Genomic DNA, 24,601 nt, shown 5'->3' on the forward strand with positions numbered 1-24,601 from the left:
ATAAATATAACATATTTTCCCCTAATATGTACATGTATGTGTGTATTTATATAAACATAATAAATATACAGTACACACACATTTAGTATGTAAACATAAACTTTTATTTTGAACGTGATTAATCACGATTAATCGTTTTGCAGTCCTAATTTAAAATTAAAATATCTTCTTTGCATATGCATGAATATTCAGTCTTGGATATAGTCAGCTCTCTAGCAAAAATATCGGTTTATACATACTTGTTGAGGCAAGTGAAGCTAAATATCAAAAAGTCATAAGCTACTGATTATATCACAATCCAACGCTGAAGAACAAAACAGCGCTTAGATAAAAATACTCAAGACTTTATTGAAATAATGTGTCATCAAGGGAATACATACTTTGCCGGTTCTTAAAATAAAATACTATGAATTAGATAATTGGTGATATGGAAAGGCTTTCATAAAACATTCCCTTGGATGTGAATACAGCAAAGTGAGGGCGTGATCAAATCCTTATTAGAAAAACACCAGGATTATCATTGCTAACAAGCTGAAGTTGTCCAATTTATAAAAGTGCAGCTGACGGAAAACTCTCTTGAGAAACTCTGATGAAATTGCAACACTGCCGCTATGCTCGAGGTGATTACAAATAAAGCCCATATCCTCCATGGTGAGGCTGTTTGCCCACTAGAGAACCTCCCTCTTTGATCCATCAGTTACAATTGTAATCATTCTCAGTGTCTTGTGTGCAATTTAAATGATTCTCCAGTTCCTGAACAACGGCTTCCCTTCCCATTTGATCGTTTCTCCTCTTTTCCATAATCAAATCCTCTAAACTTTGAAAGTCCAAAACGTGACTTTTCTTCTCTGACAGCTGCATCTTCATCTTGTACGGCTGCTTGCCAATTCGTATCTCGCCTCCGATTTTAAATTCGCGTTTGCCGAACCTGCACCAGGCAGCGAAGCATTCAGAGTTCTTCCAGCAAACGTCTCGCTCTTTCTTTCCCACTTGCTCCATGGCATTCTGCACCACAACATCCGGGCTCAGTGCGCGAAACTTATACAGGTCGTTCACAATTCTGCCTCTTTTGCCTTGACTGGCTTCGAAAAGAAAGTCACATTTGATCTCGTTTCTATGCAAATGAACCACCTGTAGGTCGTCCACACATACTGCCCAGTGCGGGTACTGACCGATAGCCACAAACTCCACCAGGTCACCGGGTTGGCACTCATTCGCCAAGTTCTCGCACGACAGGGTTCCCACTTCACCGAACCTGCTATTCCTTTCGTATATACACTCGTCGCGATAATATACCGCGCATTCTAATTCATTGCGGCAGTCGTAATGTTTAACATCTTCCTTTTCTGCCTCATCGATGTTGTCCTCTTGCTCGTCGTCGTCAGTGGAGAAAATATAAGACACGCCGATCCGTGGAGTGTCGTCCTCTAGGTCGAACCCATTAGGGTCAGTCGTGGGTAATTCATTGTAATTCAAATGGGTAAGTTTCTCCACTTGATTCCCCATAACAGTGTCCGAAACTCGTGTGAGCTATTTCGCGTCCCACCTGTGTAGGTCGCGGAGGGGAGGTTTCAAAAACGCAACACGTAATCCGGCTTTGGAGCCCAGTTCAGGTCCACGTCCATGTCTTCTTTTTTTATCGCCGAATAGCTGTTTGGAATAATTGGAACATTTCTTACAGCTATCCGAACTTTGTGCCAGCCATCAGATACTGCTGAGTTTCAGTCTGCGTTTCGAACAGGTGCGTCTCACCTGCTCACTTCCTGGTGCGAGCCGCATGCAGGGGAAGCCCATCAGATACAGCGGTGAACCCACGGGGAATCCTGCGGTTAACGTCTCAAGTATGCACTTTTGATGAGTTATTTCCTCTCTTTGCAAGTAATGGATGCTGTCCAGAGCTCTTTGAAGTTCTGGCAGAGGCAGCAACAGCGCTCTGTGTGAAATAGTAGTGCGCACGGTAATGTTTACACAAAAGGCACGGTCAGTTAAAGAGACAGTGCACGTTTGGACTGGAAGCTGAATTGTTTTGATTCTTCAGCTCAGTGAATTAAATTCACTCGCTCTACAGTTTCCTTTTTGGCTAGATGCTAATAGTTTATAGTATATGCAAGCATAAATTCGAGATTGAATGCCAACCAGTTTGTATTGACTTAGCGTCTCATGTGGCTTATACCTGAACTTTGAACTCGAACATGTTTACATTTTCAAGCATTGTGATGATTCAGTACTAAGAAGTACTGATAGTGTACTATAAATCAGTTCTTTAAAATCTTTTTAATTACTATACACAAGGTGTGTATGTGTGTGAATTATACAATTGAGGTCAAAAGTTTACTTACACCTTCTAGAATCTGCAAAATCTGAATTATTTTACTCAGATAAGAGGGATCATACAAAATGCATGTTTTTGGTTTAGTGATAGTTGTTCATGAGTAGCTTGTTTGTCCTGAGCAGTTAAACTGCCTGCTGAAAAATCCTTCAGGTCCCACAAATTCTTTGGTTTTTCAGCATTTATGTGTATTTGACCCTTTTCCAACAAAGGCTGTATGATTTTGTGACCCATCTTGAAGTGAAAACTTTTTGAATTTGAAGATCAGGGTAAATTGAACTTTTTTTGTCTTCTGAAAAAAACATGCAAGTATCTTCTGTAGCTTCTGTAGGCCAGTACTAAAAGAAAAAATATATATATTATATTTAGACAAAATAAGAAAAGTGTACACATCTTCACATTCTGTTCAAAAGTTTTCACCCCTGGCTCTTAATGCATTGTTTTTCCTTCTGGAGCATTAGTAAGCATTAGAACCTTATGTAATGGTTGCATATGAGTCCCTCAGTTGTCCTCAGTGTGAAAAGATAGATCTCAAAATCATACAGTCATTGTTGGAAAGGGTTCAAATACACAAAAATGCTGAAAAACCAAAGAATTTGTGGGACCTGACCCACAGGGAGCTTTCTGACCCTGCATAGACTGCAACGCAGCTACGTTCAAGGCCCAGAAAGGCAGTAAGCACATCATTAAAATAGTCCATGGGACATCAGTGGTTCAATCGTAGTTTTATGAAGCTATAAGAATACTTTTTGTGCACAAAGAAAACAAAAATAACAACTTTATTAAACCATTTCTTCTCTTCCGTGTCAGTCTTTTTGACGCCTGTTCACGAGAGTGTCTGCACTGTGAATTTCTACATCGCAGATTACTATTAAAATGACAATTTCATCTGTGAAAAAAAATCTGTTTTACAGCAACACTTTTTCAGTTGCTGTCTTTAATGAATGAAGCATTTAATGCATTGAGAAAGTCATTATTATAGACATTAAATCTATATTTTAAAACAATGACAAAATAAATCAAATATATTGCAAACATTATTTAAATAAAAAAGCGCAAATCAGTCAAATTACTGACAGAAATGATTTGAGTTTTTATATCAAAATGTAATAAATATCGTATTGTAATATTTTTTGTATTGTTTTATTGCTGCTTCAGGATAGACCATTTTTTTGAAAATCCCAGTGACAAGAAAAACTGGACATGTTTCAATTACGTCTATGTCTCACTGCCTCGTTTTCATTCATGAAAAATGAAATACAGCATCAACTCTGAATACAATCCATTACTGTGTCCTTCACAATAAATACGAGGGCAGCATCTTCAGAGATGTCTCGTCTCCTAGGAGGTCCTTTAGCTTGTGGTATTCAGTCTGGGGGACGTGGGTCTGTAAAGCACTGCACAGTTTAGTCCTGTGTTGTGGATTGCCAAACAGCTAGCCTCTGGCTGTCAGTCCATCACCCCCAGTGCAGGGGCTTCTCATGCCCAAAAGCGTGCCTCAGCTCTTAATTACCTAACGGAACAGCTGGTCAGCGAGTCTGCCGTGTATTTGCTCACTCCAGCGCAGGGATATCTGGCTGTCGCCGTGAGGCATATCAGTTACAAGCCTAGCGTCGTCTCCCATCACCACATCAAAATAAATACAGCCTCCTGACAGTCCCTTCAAACTAGACACACCTGCTCCCCCAATATTAAAACTTATTAACATAATGCGCTTATATTAAAGTCAAGTCACCATTTATAGTTGCAAAGCGGTGAATGACGAATCATACCGTTCTATAATTCAGCGATCAGTCCTCAGAGTGACATTTTCACTGAAACCTTATATGTTCTAAAGATCCACACACCCCGCATCTCTACCCCGGTGAGTAAACAGAGGCATTTCAACTACCTGACATTTCAGTATTGGTCTGACACGACCGCAGGAATTCCACAGAGTGTTTGGACTCTACAAAGACTATTTTTTTCAGGTTTCTCTCACCCCGAGAGCCTGTACTCTAGCCATTTTGAATGCCAAGGCACCTTGTGTCAGTATGCCTGTGACACTGTATGAAGCTGTCTGCCACCGCTGAAGATATAAAGATAAACAGCGTTGCCTTCACACTGACTCACTCAGTGAAAGAACTCATTATTTAGTTTCCTCAACTGTTAAAAAAAGACGTCTGGAACACAACACCACCAAGAGTAAACAAAATTGGGTGAAAGTGCCACTCTAGTGGGAATGCGTCTGTGTTTTTGTTTCCAGTGGCTATGCACTGGTTACATCAGAAGAATTTTAAGCAGCTAATAGTAAGCCCCTTAAGACCCCTCTTTCTCTCTCTAGGTTTCCAAAGGCAACTGCGCTCCATCAAAGGTGTATTATTGCTGAAGGTGCACGGCGTGTGTCTGTTTGTGTCACGCCGATGAAGCGTACCAGAAGCCTGGACTGGCTGCAGAGAGAGAAATGAAAAGAAGGCTGAGATCGTCAGGTGACAAAAATTGAGGTGAAAATGACAGAGGTATGTTAATGCAACTGTTACTGCAGATTCTTCCTTTTTAATATAGGTACTCTGATATTTGTTTTTCTTTAATGAACAAATTTGTCCTGGAGATCAATAATATTGAGTGAAGTGAAACATTCAGTTTTCTATCCATAATACTCAGCATGTGTAATGAGTATAAGGACTTATTTTATTCCAGTAAGTTCAAGTATCCTTTGAGCTGCACTGACCTCTAGAGGAACATGACATTTTAACCAAAATATAGCGCTCATCTCATAAAGTAATATGCCAGCAGGTCTACAGTAGTGTTCTGTGGACCAGGGTTTTTTTAAACTGACATTCACAAGGGGTTGGACCTTTTTTTATTTATTTATGTATTTATATATTTATTAGGGCTGTCAAGGTTAATTACACTACCAGTCAAAAGTTTTCGGACAGTAAGATTTTTTTAATGTTTTTATTTAATTTATGTATTTGATCCAAAGTACAGCAAAAACAGTGAAATTCTTAAATATATTTACTATTTAAAATAGCTGTTTTCTATTTGAATACATTTTAAAGGGGTCATCGGATGCAAAACTAACTTTTCCATGTTGTTTGAATATTAATGTGTGTTGGCAGTTTGTGTACACAACCACCCTACAATGATAAAAATCCACCAGTGGTATTTTTTGAGTCTTTAAAAGTAATATCCCCTTTTTAAAATCTGGTCATTCTCAGCTTCTTGTCATTGTGACGGCACATCGACAGAGGCCACTCCCACAATAGTTGATTGACATGAGCGCCTTACCTTGGACCCGCCCTCACCGAGCTGAAACAGTCTGACTCCGATCGCCATTGTGTGACTCAGGTGCAGATGAAAACAAGAATGTCTCAGATTGAGCGATTGAGGTGTTCTGTTGTTGGATGTAATAATGAACATAGCAGTTGTCATTTACTCCCGACATCTGAGCTGCTGAAGACGCAGAGGTTTAACGTTACTTTCGTTTTTAAAATGAAAGCGCCTGTAGTGGCTATTTGTCCATAAACTTAAACAAAACTAATATCAAAACTTCTCAAATGGCCACTGAGGCTACGTCATGGGTTAGGCTTTACGCAGGTTTAGAGGTACCAAAATAAGCTAATGTCCATAGCAAAAGATGAGTTTGAGGAGGTTTATTTACACAAAGAAAGCAAGCTCACAGGTATTTTCTGCAGCCTCTCTTACGCTGGTAAAAAACCATATGCCCTCGCAGCCTAAGGTCCCTCCCACCTTGACCTACTTATGTAAATTAACATAACACCATGTGACCAATAAACAACAATATAAATAAACAAGAAAATAAGCATAAATGCAAAATAAAGCAAATTAACTTTAACAAGAAAAGAAAAGAAATAAATCAGGCTATAACTTAACTTAAGCCTAAAATAAACAAAGTACAAAATAGCTCCAACAACCCAGCCCCTAATTGTGACGGTACTTTACCCACAATTAACTTTAGCTTTAGCACAAAGGAGCTATTTCCTGATTGTAGCCTAAGCATTAAGCTAAAATCTTTGCATCTTCATTTTCTCCATACCTGAAAGAAACAAATAGATGGAAGACAGAGATAGGAGAGAGAATGAGCTACAAAGTTAATTATTGGCCTCCAAGAGAAGACAGAGCTTGGTTATTGGTCTGTCCAGAATGCTGGTCTTCGTTTGGACCTTCACAGAGCGGACCAGTCCTCTTGAATCAGCTGTGGTGCTTAGAACTCTGCCCATCATCCATGAGCCTCTTGGAGCTGTAGCATCGGCGATTACGACAATATCTCCTGGGATGAAGTTTCTCCTTTTCTTCGTCCATTTTTGTCTTTCTTGCATTACAAGCAAATACTCTGATGTCCACCTTTTCCAGAACAGTTCCGCAATGTACTGCACTTGCCTCCATCTCCTCTTAATATACAGGTCAGATTTTTCGAATAGGCCTGGTGGCAGAATGGGCTTGCCTTTTAGCAGGAGAATGTGATTTGGAGTGAGCGCTTCCAAGTCATTGGGATCTTCTGAGACCTTAGTTATTGGCCGGTCATTGAGTATTGCTTCTACCTCACAAAACAGTGTTTGGAGGCCTTCCTCATCCAGCAGTTGATGTCCAACAACAGAAGTAAGTGCACTGCGCACAGAGCGAATCAGACGCTCCCAAACGCCACCTTGGTGAGATGCAGCTGGGGTGTTAAAGCTCCACGTCACTCCTACCTGCACAAAAGTCCTTTCAATTTTAGAGTGATTTAAAGCAGCCAGAGCCTGCCTCAGCTCCTTCTTCGCACCAACAAAATTTGTGCCGTTATCTGACCTTATACTTATCACAGGTCCTCTTCTGCAGATAAATCTTCGTACAGCATTAATGCAGGAGTCTGTGTCGAGGGAGTGTGCCACCTCCAGGTGTATTGCGCGGCTGCTCAGACAGGTAAATATCACTCCATATCGCTTCAACACAGTTCTCCCTCTCCTCACATCCAGTGGTCCAAAATAGTCCACTCCCGCATTTGTAAAGGGTGCGTTATCAGGCACAACTCGTTCCTCTGGTAAGTCTGACATTTTCTGTTCTCCAAGTTTTCCTCTGTACCTTCTGCACACTGTACATTGTGAGAGAATCTTCCTGGCCGCAGAGTTGGCATTTATGATCCAATACTTCTGTCTCAATCTGTGCAGCATGTGATTGCGTCCAGCATGTCCAAGTTGGTAATGGATGTAACGCAATATGAGCTGGGAAACATGCAGATCCTTTGACAGAATCACAGGATGTTTTACCTCCAACGGCAGAGCAGATTTAGACAGGCGCCCACCAACTCTGAGGATGCCGTCTTCGATGAAGGGGTCGAGGCGATACAGAGGGCTGTCTTTGGAAACAGTCTTCGGGTCATGTTTTAGTGACAAAATTTCAGTGCTGAATCTTTGGTTTTGCACAAACTGAATTATTGCCTTTTCGGCCTTCTCCAAGCACTCTGGTGTCAAGCTGGATTTTCCAAGTGTGGCTTTGAATTTTTTAAGCTCTTTTTCCACATTTTCATTCTGCTTGACCACATATTCTTTTCTCTTTCGGCTCAAAAGTAAAAGTCTTTCTTTCAGTTCCAACAACCAGGCCACTGATGTTTTAAGCTTTCTCCAGGAGGAGAAATAGTGAATGAGCTGACTGAGGGGATTGTCACTGTATGTTGTAATAGCATTCACTTTAAGTTCTTTTTTCACCTCTGGATCATCAGATGGGATAGAGAAGGAGTCCAAGTCGAGTTTTGGCCATTCGGCAGCAGGCAAGTGCAAAAATTCTGGTCCTTTTAGCCATTTTCCTTTTCCAAACTCCTGAGCTCTTAGTCCTCGAGATGCTTCATCTGCAGGATTATCTTTAGTGTTTACATACCTCCACTGATCTTTGTCTGTGGCTTCTCTTATGGTGCTGACACGGTTGGCAACATATGTGTGAAAGCGCTTCGTTTCATTGGAGATGTACTTGAGAACAGTAGTGCTATCGGTCCAGAAAAATGACCTTTGCAATGGCAACTGTAGCTCCTTCAACAGCATTGTGTTCACTCGAACCGCAAGCACAGCTGCAGCAAGCTCAAGGCGTGGGATGGTTAGTTGCTTTAGAGGAGCAACACGAGCCTTGCCTGTGATGAATGAAACATGTACAATGTCAGTGCTCTCCAATCTCAAGTATGAAACAGTGCCATATCCTGTTTGACTGGCATCTGAAAAATGATGCAGTTCTGCTTTCACTTGTGTTCCAATGTCCTTAGGTTTGATGCACCGTTCCACTTTAAATCCACTCATATGCTGGAGTTCAGAGAGCCACTCAGACCAATGTCTAGAAAAGGCACTAGGGACTGGCTCATCCCATTTGAGGTTCATTCTGCACAGCTCCTGTAACAGTAACTTGGCAGGGATTATGAAAGGAGACAGAAAGCCCAGTGGGTCATAGAGAGAACTCACCACAGAAAGGATGCCCCTCCTGGTGTGTGGACGTTCCTGCACTGCAGTCCTGAAGCTGAACGTGTCTCCTTGAACACACCATTGCATCCCCAGAGCTCTTTCCACAGGGAGTTGGTCCCTGTCCAAATCCATGTTCTCCAAACCCACTGCTCTGATGTTGCTGGGAATCAGTGCAAACACCTTTGGGCTATTTGTGACCCACTTTTGAAGATGGAAGCCGCCTTTTTTACAGAGAGATGTTAGTCCATGTATGAGCTTCACTGCATCTTCCTCCGTCACAGTGGATTTGAGACAGTCATCCACATAGAAATTTGTTTTGACTGTGCTGAGGACGTCGGGTGAGTATTGCAGTGCATTATCCTCAGCAGTTCTTCTCAGTGCATAGTTTGAGCAGCTTGGAGAGGATACAGCTCCAAACAAATGCACACACATCCTGTATTCCTCTGGCTCCTTTGTAGTATCTCCATTGGGCCACCATAGAAAGCGCAAGAAGTTGACGTGCTTGTGTGGAACCCGGACCTGATGGAACATGGCGTTGATGTCAGCCATAACAGCGATGGGCTCTTCTCTAAACCGGAGGAGGACACCAATAAGCGTGTTAGTGAAGTCTGGACCCTGCAGGAGCTGGCTGTTTAATGATGTGCCTTTGTAAGTACAGCCGCAATCGAACACAACACGCAACTTTCCTTTGGTTGGGTGATGTACACCATGGTGGGGAATGTACCACACCTTTCCTTGTTTTGGAGTGGGCTCATTTGTGGGAACCTTTTCTGCATATCCTTGCTCCAACATGTTGTTGAGGAAATCAACATATTGAGCTTTGAATAAAATGTCTCTGTTAAATCTCCTCTTCAGGCTTTGGAGTCTTTGTAATGCAATGCAGTGATTATTTGGCAAAACAGGATCTTCAATTCTGAAAGGTAAGTCAATGTAATAATGTTCATTGTTAAGCACTGTTGTATCCTTCACAATTTTCATGAATTTAATGTCTTCTCTTGACATCCCAAGTTGTTCATCATACGTTCTTTCAGTAAATTCATGATTGTACTGCTGCATCAACATATTTTCCAAGTGCTCCACAGATATGTGATTAGCAGTTACAACAGCACATCCTGATTTAACACCAGCGCCTCCAGAGTCTCCAGCACGAAGAGGCCCGTTAATGACCCAGCCAACTCTGGTCCTCACTGCATACGGTCCACCACATTGACTGTTTATTAGTTCCCATGGCTCCAAAACTTTGGGAGAGTCAGTTCCTATGAGCAAGTCCACATCTGCATCTACTTCATGTACCCTAATGCTTCTCAAATACGACCACTTGGCAACATCATCCTGACATGGCACATTGACTTTGGATACAGGCATTGTTGTTTGTGTCAGAACAGATGGCAGCTCAATAAAGTCCTCGGTGTCAAAACCAGACACCTCCAGACCAGTTATCACAGTGGTATTAATGGTTTTAGTCTGTCCCATCGTCCTTAATAATATATTGCAGTTTTTACCTGATACTCCCAGCCTTTCAGCCAGACTTGCAGTGCAGAAGGTACCAGAACTCCCAGGATCCAGGAAAGCGTAAGTGTGCACAACTTTATTACTTTTCCGACCTTTCACCTGCACAGCCACAATGGAGAAAACAGCAGTATCCTCTTCACCAGCCCCAATATGACCACACGTCTGCTGCTGCTCGGGTACAATGCTCACAGTTTCTTTAGAGGTTATCCTTGTAGTATCCTCCTTCTCCACATGTAGGACAGATGGGTGTTTCCTGTGACACACTTCACAATCCAAACGACTCCTACAGTCTTTGCTTGTGTGTCCATATTTCAAACACCCAAAACAAACACCTTTCTCCTTTAAAAAGTGAATCTTGTCCTGTTGTGTCTTTCTTTTAAACTGAAAGCATTTTCCCAGAGTGTGATTGGTGAGATGGCAGAACAGACATTTAAGCTGGTTACTATAAGCCGTTAAGTTTTCCTTTTCTCTATGTCCATCCTTTATTGGATTGATGCTGGTGGCAAAGGTACCACTTTTCCTTTTCTGCTTAACTTGAATGGATAACTTTGTGTGGCTGGCTGGGGGAACATCATTAATATTTCCAAACAGCGGGTCTGAAACAATTTTGACTTGTTTTTCAATAAAATTTACAAAATCAACAAACACTGCTCTGCTTCCAGTTTGTTCCAGTATGTCACATGCCACATTTCTCCACTTTTCCCTCAGCTTGTATGGAAGTTTCATTAGGATTGTCCTGAGGTTGGCTGGCATGTCCAACTCCTTCATGTACTTTATATGGTGTACTATATTGGAGCAACCTCGAAGGAACAAAGCAAATGACTGCAGAGCATTAACATCCTCAGGTTTGATTGAGGGCCAATTGTTGATTTTGTCCATATAAGCAGAAGAAATTTTATGTTCACTGCCAAAATGTTCAATCAAAAGTGCTTTTGCTCTTTGGTAACCAGGTTCAGAGGGCAGATGCTGACAACTTCTTACAATGTCTCTTGGTTGCCCCCTAGTGTACTGTTCTAGGAAGTACAAACAATCACTGAAATTTTTAGTTTTATCCTCAATACAATTTTCAAAGGCTCTGAGAAAAGATTTGAAATACAGGGGATCACCATCAAATACAGGTATATTTCTCATAGGCAGAGCAGAAGCTGTGTTTTGATGGACCAACAGGGCAGTAATTTCATTTTGACGCTGCATGATGTTCAAAATGTCCGGAGAGTTGGTGGATGGATTATTGTCATGAGCATTTTGCAAAACCAGTGCTTGTGCACTTTGTCTTTGAGAAACAGGAATGACATTAGGTATGGGTGGTTGTTTAACACCAGCAGGAACAGAATTTAATAAGCGACTGGAGGAAGGTTCAGAGTTTATATTGGTGGGCATGAAACGCTCAGCATTTGGATTTAGTTTATATGTTTCTTGAGTTTCTGACTTTTCCAAGTAAGAGTTCATGCCCTCTGATGTTTTAGAAGCAGATTTTGACACTTTAGAACCACACTTTGAATTTATTTCCAGAACCTCCAATTTTGCATTTGTCACCTTTAATTCTGCCTCCAGAGCAAGTTGTTCCTTTTCTCTCCTTAAATGTTCCCGTTTCTTCCGTAATTCCTCTTGGTCCCTTTCCTGTTTCCTTCTTGATTCCTCTTGTTCAAGTCTTATTTGTTCCTCCTGTGCCTCCAAAATGTGCTTTTGTTTTAAAGCAGCCATGCGCTCCTGTAATGCTGCTTTCTCTGCTTGTGCCAATATTTTTGCAGATGCACTGGATGAAATCTTTGACAGTTTAGAGACAGCTTTTGAGCGCGCTGCAGAACCTTTATTGGATACACTGTCCTCAGGCCCTACATCAGTTTGATTATCAGGAGGTTTGATTGGAAGTTCATACGAATGGCCTGCATTTGATAACCATCCTTTGACATCATCAATAAAGTTTGAAAATCGATCTTCCTTTTGTTCAAAATATTTATTTTGTTTTTCCTTTTCATCCTGAGGTATGTTTAGTGACACAAATGACAAATGATGTCGTTTTGCCTCATCAACACATGTTATCATTTGATCCAAAAGAGACTTGACTGCATCAATATTGTCTGCAGAATGCATCAATTTATCCATTTCATTCATGTACGATTTGGCTTGTCTGCATTTCGTCGATCTCTTTTCCTGACACGTTTGCATGAAAAACATCATTCCTTTAGCAGTGAAACTTTTGCGCCTTCTTGTGGAAAGCGCCGTGTCACTTATGGCTTTGGATGCAACGTCAGACATTTTTCCTTATTTTTAAATTGATGTTGGCCAGGTGCACAAACAGTTATTTGCAAAAGTTAAAAGGGACACGTACCTTGCAGAACTTTGTTTGCAGCGGTGGTTGCCTTTGCGCACGGAGTTGGATGCGCGCAGTGATTGTTGTTTGTGCGCGGCCGTGCGCGTCACCTGTGAGGGCTTTGGGCCTTTGTAAATCCAAATTGCGACAAATATTAATCCTCCACTCCGAAAATGCAGCTCCAATGCTCCAGTAGCGTCACCGTTATCCAATACGGTGTCCAGGGAAGCTTTACACTGTCGGATAGGTAGGATTATTTGATGTTTGACGCTCAGCCGCCACTCCTAGGCCCAGCCTTGTTTTGTCACCCGCATCCAGGTGAGTAATGAACTTTCAAAAAGGTAATCCAGCAAACAACGAGTCCAATTTCCAGATTAACAAACGATATACATCCAGGGGCGGGTTTTTTACTTAATGTAGTGGCTATTTGTCCATAAACTTAAACAAAACTAATATCAAAACTTCTCAAATGGCCACTGAGGCTACGTCATGGGTTAGGCTTTACGCAGGTTTAGAGGTACCAAAATAAGCTAATGTCCATAGCAAAAGATGAGTTTGAGGAGGTTTATTTACACAAAGAAAGCAAGCTCACAGGTATTTTCTGCAGCCTCTCTTACGCTGGTAAAAAACCATATGCCCTCGCAGCCTAAGGTCCCTCCCACCTTGACCTACTTATGTAAATTAACATAACACCATGTGACCAATAAACAACAATATAAATAAACAAGAAAATAAGCATAAATGCAAAATAAAGCAAATTAACTTTAACAAGAAAAGAAAAGAAATAAATCAGGCTATAACTTAACTTAAGCCTAAAATAAACAAAGTACAAAATAGCTCCAACAGCGCCGATTCCCATCTACATATGCGTGCCAATTTTCATGCAAATCGTTCCTGATGCAGCTACACCCACAGCAGAAGTGACTATAAGGGTTTTTTATGCATCTTTGCAAATAATGTGCTTGTTGGCAAGTTTCGCCGCTAAAGTAAACATCGCGTTTCATCCTCCCCAGCAGAGAGGGGCGGGGCGACCAGAGCTCATTTGCATTTAAAGGGCCATACAATAATATGAGTTGATGTTTTGCAGAGCTGATTTTGACAAGGTAAAAGGGTGTTTTTTTTACACTACTATTGAGAATTTTTAATCAAAGTATATTATAGACTTTTCATTAAGACTTGTGGAACTTGTGGAAAATGATGACTCCTTTAAAATGTAAATCAAGGGTCACCAAACTTGATCCTGGAGGGCCGGTGTCCTGCAGAGTTTAGCTCCAACTTGCCTCAACACAACAGCCTGGAAGTTTCAAGTATACCTATTAAGACCTTGATTAGCTGGTTCAGGTGTGTTTGATTAGGGTTGGAGCTAAACTCTGTAGGGACACCGGCCCTCCAGGACCGAGTGTGGTGACCCCTGATGTAAATTATTCCTGTGATTTCAAAGATGAATTTTTAGCATCATTACTCCAGCTACATGATCCTTCAGAAATCATTCTAATATGCTGATTTTTCAGTATACAGTACTCCTAGCTAAATTTAAACGGTATAGTGTATAATGTTACAAAAGCTTTTTATTTCAGATAAATGCTGATCTGTGGATCTTTCTATTCATCAATTATACTGAAAAATGTTACTCAACTGTTTCAAATATTGATAATAATAATACTAAATGTTTCTTGAACAGCAAATCCGCATATTAGAATGATTTCTGAAGGATGATGTGACACTGAAGATTTGAGTAATGATGCTGAAAATGTTTCTCTGATCACAGGAATAAATTACGTTTGAAAATATATTCAAATGAAAGCAGATTTAAATTTCAGATAAATGCTGTTCTTCTGAACTTTCTATTTATCAAGGAAACCTGAAAAAATTCTACTTGCCTGTTTTTAACACAATAGTAATAAATGTTTTTGAGCAGCAGATCAGAATATTAGAATGATTTCTGAAGGATCCTGTGACTGGAGTAATGATGCTAAAAATTCAGCTTTGAAATCACAGGAATAAATTACATTTTCAAATATATTCAAATAGAAAACAGTCATTTTAAATAGTACAAATATTTTACAATATTACTGCTTCTGCTGTATTTTGGATCAAATAAATGCAGGCTCAGTGAGCAGAAGAGACTTCTTTAAAAACACTAAAATCTTACTGTCTAAAAACTTTTGACTGGTAGTGAATTATGTTTACATTCACTAAAGTTAATAATATTTAATTCTGATCAGAAATCAAGACATTAATTGTATTCTTTCTTTTTCATAATTTGTTCTTTCTATAAATATTTTCTGGATAATATTTTTGTATTAGTATAATGACAATGTGTAAGGCAATTATTTCATTTTGGGAACAATTATTGTATGTAGTTGTCTTTCTCTAAATATTTTTGTGTCAGTATAATGGCAATGGCAATGTTTTATTTTGGAAACAAATATTAGATTTAGTTGTCTTACATTCAAACATGGCATAAATTAATTTTTACACACAAAAAACATACAGCTGCCTTAAAAAGAAAGTTCACCCAAAAATAAAAATTCTGTCATTAATTACTTACCCTCATGTTGTTCCAAACCCGTAAAATCTTCGTTCATCTTCAGAACACAAATAAAGATATTTTTGATGAAATTCGAGAACTTTTGACCCTGCATAGACCGCAATGTAATTTCAATTTCAAGGCCCAGTACATTGTTAAAATAGTCCATGTGACATCAGTGGTTCAACCGTAATTTTATGAAGCTTTTTTATGAATATTTTTCTGTGCAAAAAAAAACAAAAAAAAAAACAGAAATTACTAATTAACAATTTCTTCTCTTTCGTGTTAGTCCTGGACATGGGTTCACCAGACGACATTTACAACATAGAACATCAGTTCACTGTCTATATATTCTTGTTCAAATAAATAAAGCTGGCCAGAAAATTGCGAGTTAAACCACTAATGACACATGGACTATTTTAACAATGTCCTTACTACCTTTCTGGGCCTAGAACATGTCAGTTGTGATGCAGGGTCAGAAAGCTCTTGGATTTCATTAAAAAATATCTTAATTTGTGTTCTGAAGATGAACAAAGGTCTTACGAGTTTGGAACAACATGAGGGTGAGTAATGATGACAGAATTATATATTTAAATATTTATTAATGGCTGTACTAAATGTAATGTTGTGAACTTTCCAGTAGTTTCTTTCTTGTATTTGATAAAACTGTACAATTATGTGACAGAACTTCAAAGAAAAAACTTAAGCATTTGCTGTTCGGTGATGGTGATTAGAACTTTTGCCATGACTTTGAAAGTAGAACATTCTCTCCAGGCCATATCAGGAAAAAAAAAAGGCCGTAAGAAGTAGGTCATTCAGATCTGACACAACATGACCCAATTTGCTATCTCACTATTTGTTATGTTCCCTTAAATTTCTGCATGAGCGGAGCAAACTATGTAATATATCACTGTCATACTGATCCTTTAGAGGTCATCTTGCGATTCCTAATGGACATATTGCATTTCGCCATGCAACGCCACCAGTGGCAACACCTAATATGACGATACAGTACAGCAACATACACAAGCACTTGTTGCTTCTAACCAAAACAGTGTTACACGAAAAAATGCAAATATAATCCTCAGATATAGTTCTCTTGTGCAGTAGAGAAGAGCTCTTGTTTTATGGTGGTCTGTTTTTGAAATGGTGTAGTGTGTTGTAGCGTTTGAGGAGGATCACAAAGGAATCCATTAAGGGAACCAAAAGATGAAAGTGCTCTTCAAAATGCATCAGATATTGTGCCGTAATATATCTGAAATGTGCCTCTTTCTATTACGACTACTTTTGCTCTTCATGATGCATGCCAAACAGAAATTTCTAATGAATAGGCACTGTTTGGTTAAAGTCAATTACTTTAATGTACAAAGGCTTGTGTTCAATCACGAATAACATGCATATATATGAACACAATTCATCCTTTTACATGTGGATTGAGAAAAATAAATTAGATGTAGGTATTACAAAGTCATAAAATAAAATAAAAATAAATAATAAAAATATTTTATTAATTCTTTTTTTTATAGAATATCTAGAGGTCATGTTGATGTGACTGTTGCTTACCCTTCATTTACTCATGCAGTGATAAGCAGAATTAATCAGTAAGGATGCTCTCCTGAGGCACAGGCGTTTTGGAATTGAGTGCTTGGTATGAGATAATTAACAAATGCACGTCAGGCTCAGTAAAACGTGTAAAACAAAATCTCAGCACTGCTGTGTACCTCTCAAGATATGTGAAGTAGTCTGCAGGCTTTGAAAGCACTATGAGGTCTGACAGGTTACTTTCTACTAAGAGACAGTTGTTTTCATAAAGGGTGGCTGTGGAGAATTTAAAAGTACATTGGATGGCCATTTTCCACAAGTTGGTATGATTCTTTAGGGCCTTAATGAAATGTCTGCAAAATACTTTGGTAAAAATTCCTCAGTAGTCATGTAAAACAACACCCTTTTTACCTTGTCAAAAACGGCTCAGTTCACAGCGAGACATTTCGGTGCATGTCTCTTTAAATGTTAATGAGCTCTGCTTACCCCACCCCCTCTTCTGTTTTTTGTGTATTCGGTGGCGCGTTTCCATCAAAAACAAAAGTAATCCACTGTGTCCTCAATAGCTCTGATGTCGGGAGTAAATGGAAACTCTTATGTTCACTTTTACATCCAAATACAAAACACCTGCATTGCTTATAAGACATTGTTGTCGCTACAGCTGATTGAGTGTGGCTGAGGCAAGAAATATGCTAATACAGGACAATCTGTCAACAGGTGTGGGTGGGGCTTGAGCAATATGAAGTCATCCTGCTCAGAAAATCAAAATGGCTTGATAATTGAGGCTGTTTGGATTTTTGGGGCATTAAAAAAGTGAATGAATTTTTATCATTGTAGGGTGGTTGTGTCCACACACTGCTAAGACACATTTATATGCAAAAGGTTTTTTTTGCAATGTCCCATTTAAAGGCACAATATGTAATTTTCGCCACTAGAGGGCGCATAGTCAAAACAAACAAAAAACAAAGGCGTAGATTGATGACTCTGTGATTAAGTGTGGAATCATTGTTGTCTGCATCCCCACAGCCGATGCAATCTGATGGGACCCGGTCAAACATAATGTATTAGCGTATTTAGGGTTCCCATGTTTTCTGCAAAATAACATCGAGGGTGTATGACGTCATCGGCAGGCGACACAATGACACGGTCCGTTACTCTAGTTAAAATTGCTTATTTCTCTGGATTTAAACATTCTTTAAAACATTTGGGATAATGTAAGTACGCAAGTCAACAAAATATATAACACTATCTATAAATATATAATCAAAAATCTTAGATATTGTGCCTTTAACATCCCAAACGTGGCAGTATGGCATTATTATTTTGACATGTTTTATCTATCTATCTATCTATCTATCTATCTATCTATCTATCTATCTATCTATCTATCTATCTATCTATCTATCTATCTATCTATCTATCTATCTATCTCTATATTATTTAATTTATTTATTTTAGTATGATGTCCAAGAGTGAGCAAATAAATATAATAATGAAAAACATCTATTTAAATGTTAAATATTTGTTTATTTATTTGCTTGCTCTAGTCTAGAGCATCATACTAAATTCACTCTCTGATTTTACGCCTAATGGTGTATCTTTTCAAAGGGCGTTGTGGTATAGCAGTTCAAAGGAAATACTCTCAAGCTATGCATTTCAAGCCCAACAATTGGTAGGGAGGAGCAACAATTTGTTTACCGTGAATTTCTTAACCTGACATTCAAGTTTTTCATCTTTTTGTTTCAGGAATATGAGTGGTTTGTACCTTGATGGTGATGCTAGAAGTCAAGTAATTCGAACTGAATCCTGCCATGTAATACATTATAGCATTTGGCAAGTGATTTTTTTTATCAGAAGTGACTTACATTCAGGGTATTACATTATTAATTTGTGCTATCTTTGAATCAAACATGAGAGAGAGAGGCCCAGTTCAGGAGGTTTAGTCCCATAAAACCAGGTGGCTAGTTGCCTTAGGCTGTTTTGTACACACTTTTTTTTCTGTTACTGAAATTTCTCTATTTTCTTCAACACATCCCTGCATGTTTAACCCTATGTGCTATCAAAATCTTTATCTTTATTGCATATTTTAGTTATTTTTTAAGGTTATGATATAAATATACAATTTTCTGTTTGATCAAATGTGAAGTCTGTTGGTTTGTGGCTTGTACAACATGTTTTCTTACGGTACAAAATATTTATTTTTGACGTTGTACATTTTAGCTTACAGCATGAGAAACGGATGACAGCACAGGTGCAACTATTGCATAATATCTCTCAGGGTACAAGACACTGTAGCACAGGGAACTAACACGAGATGGCGCTGTTGGTCTAACGCTATTGCTAAAGCGCCTCAGTAGTTCACAAATAATCTAATCAAAATAAAACTGTGCAGATTAATTTAATAATAGCTTATATAATTATCTGAGATTGTAGTTTAATTAACCTTTTTATTTGTTTAGTTTTTCTTCCTCCATTACTGAACATCAGTTTAGTGATGCTTATGCAACTTCATACGCCTAGAGTGCAACCCAGTGCAGGACACTAAATTAGCAAGACTATGTTCAAACAAAACCCTCATCACTCAGCGTTGTCTAATTTATAACTGCGTGTGTTTTGCTTCAAAGCTTTCAGCTGTTATGTCCCCTCATCCTGGGCCTTCATCATCCCGATGTTTAGTAACGACTGCTGTAGTAACACAACGCTAGCTTTGGGAGGGCTTAGCTTAGAAACCGGGGTCTTTCCAAGTACACAGCTAACTCTTAGAATAGCATTTGGGCACCAGCGGTGTTGTTCACAGCGTCAGTAAACATACACACGTGGTGGAGCATGGAGCAGTTCAGACACGCTGCAGACAGTGAAGAAACTTGTGTTATGGAAAAACAGAGGGGGTGAGGGCGTACCATGAGGAGGTGTTAGCGGGACTAGCTCCAGTTCTGACAGAGAAGAGAGATTTCTATTTTTAGGGAGACTGGAATGTACACCGAGGCCTCTCGAAGGATTTATCAACAACAAATAACATACCGGCGGTCGCCCCAGTCTCTATAAACATCCACCTGCCAAACTCAGAAAGTGAAGTTTCAGAAGTGAACTGTTTTTGAAAACAGAGGGACGAGTTTGAGTTCTGTGTGAGGTTTGAGGAAACATAGATATTTACAGGAGCTTCTAGAATGTGCTTCAAATCAGCTGAGACAAGGTAAGGCAAGATATGGCTGATTCAGGTCTCTGAGCAGATGCTTTGACTGTAGGCACAGCAACACCTGTCTAGAGGTGTGTTTGTTATGATATGTCAGTCTTAAGGCAAAGTGTGAACTCGTGTGTTGAACTTGCAAAATTGTTAAACAAGTATGATATGTTGTCTGGGTATAAAATATGGTGATGAGGGATCTTTTTCTATCTTCTTTTGCCTGAATACACTACCGGTCAAAAGTTTTTGATGTTAAATGTTTTTTGTTTTTTTTCAAAGGATTCTCTTCTGCTCACCAAGCCTGCATTTATTTGATCCAAAATACAGCAAAAACGGTAATATTGTCAAATATTGTTACTATTTAAAATAACTGCTTTCTATTTGAATATTTTTTTTAAAATGTAATTTATTCCTGTGATCAAAGATACATTTTCAGCATCTTTACTCTAGTCTTTACTGTCACGTGATCCTTCAGAAATTGTTCTAATATGCTGATTTGCTGTTCAAGAAACATTTTTTTATTATTATTAATATTTGAAACGGTTGGGTACTTTTTCTCAGGATTCTTTAAAAATATTAATTGAAATATTAAATTGAGCAAGGATGCTTTAAATTGAGCAAAAGCGATGATAAAGACATTTATGATGTTACAAAAGATTTAAATTTCAGATAAATGCTTTTCTTCTGAAGAACAGAAACCTGAAAAAAAATGACACACCTATTTTTAACATAATACTACTATTAATAGTAAATGTTTTTTTTTTAACAGCAAATCAGAATATTAGAATGATTTATGAAGGATCATGTGACTGGAGTAATGATGCTAAAAAAAAATTCAGCATTGAAAGGAATAAATTACGTTTTTAAATATATATTCAAAAAAATAGTTATTTTAAATAGTAAAAATATTTCTAAATTTGACTAACTTTGCTGTACTGTGGATCAAATAAATGCATGCCTGGTGAGCAGAAGAGACTTTTTACTGTTCAAAAACTTTTGACTGGTAGTGTAGATAATCCTGTATATATGATGCTTTTGAAAATATGCTCTGAATAATATGAGCAAGTTTCACAGATGCAAATATGTAAATATAGTATTCATTTTCAAAAACATTAGATTTAAAAAAAAAAAAAAAAAATTGGTAGAAATATCTTCTGCCATTATGGCAACTCGTATATAAATAACCAAAATGATTATGATTACAAAACCTCCCCCTTTTTTTTCACAGCTTGGATGATCCAATATCAGAAGTCCTGCATTTTAAAGACAGAGACCTGACATCCACTCTCCTCCTGGAGTTGAACTCCTTAAGGAAGGACCGAATTCTCACAGATGTTGTGCTTTGCTCTGAAGGCAAAGAGATCCCATGTCACCGCAATGTTCTGGTGTCCAGCAGCCCCTACTTCTACGCAATGTTTTGCAGCAGCTTTCTGGAGACCCAGAAGCCCCAGATAAGCCTCCAAGGTGTTCCTTATGACACCCTTACAAGTATGGTGGAGTATGTTTACACAGGGTCCATCAGCATCACCATGGAGCTGGTTCTCCCTCTGATGCAAGCCGCCTCTATGCTTCAGTATGGAAGACTTTTTGAGGCCTGCTCCACCTTCCTGCAGGCCCAGCTTAGTCCAGACAACTGCCTGAGCATGATCCGGCTCTCAGAAATCCTGCATTGCTCAAGCTTGCAAGAAAAAGCAAGAGAGCTGGCTGTAAAGAGCTTCTCAGATGTGGTTGTCTCTGAGGACTTCTGCGAACTCTCGCTAGCTGAATTGGTGAGCTATTTGGACGATGACAGACTCTGTGTTGAAGAGGAGCAAGTATTTGAGACTCTTCTAGCTTGGATCCACCACGATCCATTTTCCAGGCGTGGAACCATCCATGACTTGTTCCGTCGCGTGAGACTGAGACACGTTCACCCTTCGTATCTTTTCCAGTTTATCGCCAATGACCCTCTAGTCCAGTCTTCATCTTTATGCACAGAAATTATTGATTCTGTTCGTCGCCTACTCTTTTCTGTTGGCACTCATTGCTCTGGTGATCTTGAGCCCCTGTGGGCCGCGCCACGACGTCAAAACTGCAAGGAGGCTCTTGTCATAATAGGAGGTCGTAAGAATGGCGAGCGGACGTCTCGTGAGGCGCTGCTCTACGACGAGCAAACACACTGCTGGCAGTGGCTTGCAAAAGTCCCTTTGCGGCTCTACCGACCCGCTTATGTCTGCATGCACAGCATCCTTTATGTTCTGGGTGGTTCAGCCATGAGTGCAGGAGGCCAGTGTACACCTAGCAACACCGTTTACACGCTTTCTCTCAAAACAAACCAGTGGAGGATAGGAGAACCCATGTTGACGGCTCGATATGGCTGTCAGAGCTCCACCTACTTGCATTTCATTTTCGTATTGGGTGGATTGACAGCTGATGGACAGCTGTCCAATGAGGTTGAGCGATACGACACCATGTTCAACCAATGGGAGGTCATGGCCTCTATGCCCACCGCAGTTCTGCACCCAGCTGTAGCTGCGCATAACCAGAGAATATACGTGTTTGGAGGAGAAGACGCCATGCAGAAACCAGTTCGAATGATCCAGGTTTGATATTTCAGGTTTATTTTGGATTGTTAAGAGCACAAATTTCAATGATTTTGAAGTGGTAAAAGATGTTTGGTTTTGATAGGTGTACCACATAGGAAGGAATCTGTGGTGTAGGATGGAAACAAGGACGGTGAAGAACGTCTGTGCACCAGCTGCAGTGATTGATGATAAAATCTACATTGTAGGCGGTAAGAAGGGTTTTTTCCGATGGTATTGTATTGTTAAAATAGCGTTCCTGTGCATTGGTCTTAAAGTCATGAAATCAGGGTTGGGTTAGTTCACCCAAAAATAGAAATTCTGTTATTAATTTCTCGGTACACAAATTAAGATATTTTTTAAGAAATCGGAGAACTTTCTGAGTTTGTATAGACAGCATAGCAACTACCAATGGTTAAGGCCCAGAAAAGTAGTAAAGACATCAATTAAATAGCCCATGTGACATCAGTGGTTCAACTGCCATTTTATAATTTGTTTGTGTGTAAAGCGAACAAAAATAACTTTATTCAATAATTTCTTCTCTTCTGTGCCAGCCAACTATAAAAAAAATTCTGTTATTTCAACAGGCTATACCAGAAGAATGGTGGCCTATGATGTTAAAACCAACAGGTTTGAAAAATGTGAAAATATGAAGGCCAGGAAGATGCATCACTCTGCTACTGTGGTCAATGACAAGATCTACGTCACAGGGGGCCGTTTCATTAACAGCCACGAGAGTGTGGAAGATTCAGACAGCTTTGACTGCTACGACCCAAAGACAGACTCATGGGCGTCAATGGGAACACTGCCATTCAAGCTATTTGACCATGGCTCAGTACCTCTGGTCTACCTATCTGATAAGTTTCTGCCTACATGAATTTGTGTCAGTGTAGCTTAGCCACTTCATACAGGTTTTTAAAGGAGACATCGGATGCCCATTTTCCACAAGTTGGTTAAACATCCTCAGCGGTCGTGTAAAACATCACCCTTTCAACCTTGTTAAAACAGCTCTGTTCCCAGCGACCTGTTTTGGTGCATGGCTCTTTAAATGATAATGAGCGACTGCTCACCCCTCCCCTCGCTTCAGTTTTTTGTGTAGTCAGTGGTGCATTAAAAACAAAACTAATCCACTGCGTCCTCAGTGGCTCTGATGTCGCGAGTAAATGGAGATTCTTATGTTCACTTTTACATCTAATTACAAAACACCTGCATTGCTTACGAAACGTTGTCGCTATAGTTATTCGAGTGCGGAAAAATGGTGGACATTATACCACTGGCTGAGGGCAAAAATAATACAGGACAGTCTGTCTGTGGTTGTGGGCGGGGCTTGAGCAGTATGACATCACATTGCTCAGAAAATCAAAACGGCTAGTTTTTTGGGGGATTAAATATAAATGAAAAGATTTGTATCATTGTAGGGTGGTTGTGTCCACACATTGTTAAGACATTTATATGCAAACACCATGTAAAAGTGAATTTTGCATCCAATGTCCCCTTTAAATAATATGTCTCCAACCAAATTCTTGCTGTACTGTATTATTACAGATCATGCTGAGTAAAAATGCAGAGCATATAATGATAGCAAAGCAGTGAGACATTTTTTAAAGCTCCCTAAAGGTGTTGGCACATGTTGCCTTTTGAATGTGTGTGAAATATTAGTAAAATAACTAGTAATAGTTATTAAAATAGCTGGAAAATATTTAAAATTAAGCTCCAACCATGTAGCAGAGGCAATATCATACATTTTCAGCTTGATTTTCAAGTGTGTTTTAGATCACCTGATCTAATAAGTTAAATAATATTAGTGTTTACTACAGAATTCATAATTTTGAATTGATTCTGTATTACTTAGCACTTGACTCTGAATAGTTGCACATTGTAAGTTTACAGGAGTACTTTTATGTAAATACATTCCTCCGTTTTGTAAACTGTTTTTTATTTTTTTCCCTTTCAAGTATGTAGTGGTTACATCCTGTTAAAAATTAATTGAATGGAACAATTATATATGTGAAATGATTTTTATTATTAAATGATTTATAAAATTATTAATGCTTTTGTGTGTTATTTGTAAGTTGGCTCATCTGGCCATATAAAATTTAAAGGGATAGTTCATCCAAATCATTTGCTCAGTCCCATGTCGATCCAAACCTGGGTGACTTACTTTCTCCTGTGGAACACAAAAGAAAATACTATAAAAGAAAAAT

General features: G+C 39.1%; 2 protein-coding genes across 3 annotated transcripts; one reads left to right on the forward strand and one right to left on the reverse strand.

Moving 5' to 3' along the window:
• Positions 1-328: 328 nt before the first annotated feature.
• Positions 329-1,913, reverse strand: lratd2b (LRAT domain containing 2b). Its single transcript, XM_073847642.1, has one exon. The coding sequence runs from the start codon at positions 1,504-1,506 to the stop codon at positions 694-696; it is 813 nt and encodes a 270-aa protein (XP_073703743.1). The 5' UTR covers positions 1,507-1,913; the 3' UTR covers positions 329-693.
• klhl38b (kelch-like family member 38b) lies at positions 1,713-24,392 on the forward strand. 2 transcript variants are annotated; one of them, XM_073847641.1, is made up of 5 exons: positions 1,713-1,841; positions 4,653-4,827; positions 21,065-22,418; positions 22,504-22,609; positions 22,985-24,392. In XM_073847641.1, the coding sequence occupies exons 3-5, from the start codon at positions 21,249-21,251 to the stop codon at positions 23,272-23,274; spliced, it is 1,566 nt and encodes a 521-aa protein (XP_073703742.1). In that variant the 5' UTR covers positions 1,713-1,841; positions 4,653-4,827; positions 21,065-21,248; the 3' UTR covers positions 23,275-24,392. The 2 variants fall into 2 exon arrangements, with proteins under 2 accessions (XP_073703742.1, XP_073703741.1); XM_073847640.1 differs by lacking the exons at positions 1,713-1,841; positions 4,653-4,827 and adding an exon at positions 19,440-19,845.
• The last annotated feature ends 209 nt before the right edge of the window (positions 24,393-24,601 follow it).

Source organism: Garra rufa, chromosome 9 (assembly GCF_049309525.1).
Source record: "Garra rufa chromosome 9, GarRuf1.0, whole genome shotgun sequence".
Taxonomy (NCBI): Eukaryota; Metazoa; Chordata; class Actinopteri; order Cypriniformes; family Cyprinidae; genus Garra; species Garra rufa.

Bases quoted from the DNA above. Each gene is read 5' to 3' on its own strand.
- lratd2b (XM_073847642.1), bottom strand. From the start codon at position 1,506: ATGGGGAATCAAGTGGAGAAACTTACCCATTTGAATTACAATGAATTA.
- klhl38b (XM_073847640.1), top strand. From the start codon at position 19,820: ATGTGCTTCAAATCAGCTGAGACAAG. The intron at 19,846-21,064 runs GTAAGGCAAGAT...TTTTTTTCACAG, and splicing joins TTCAAATCAGCTGAGACAAG to CTTGGATGATCCAATATCAG. The intron at 22,610-22,984 runs GTAAGAAGGGTT...TTATTTCAACAG, and splicing joins TAAAATCTACATTGTAGGCG to GCTATACCAGAAGAATGGTG.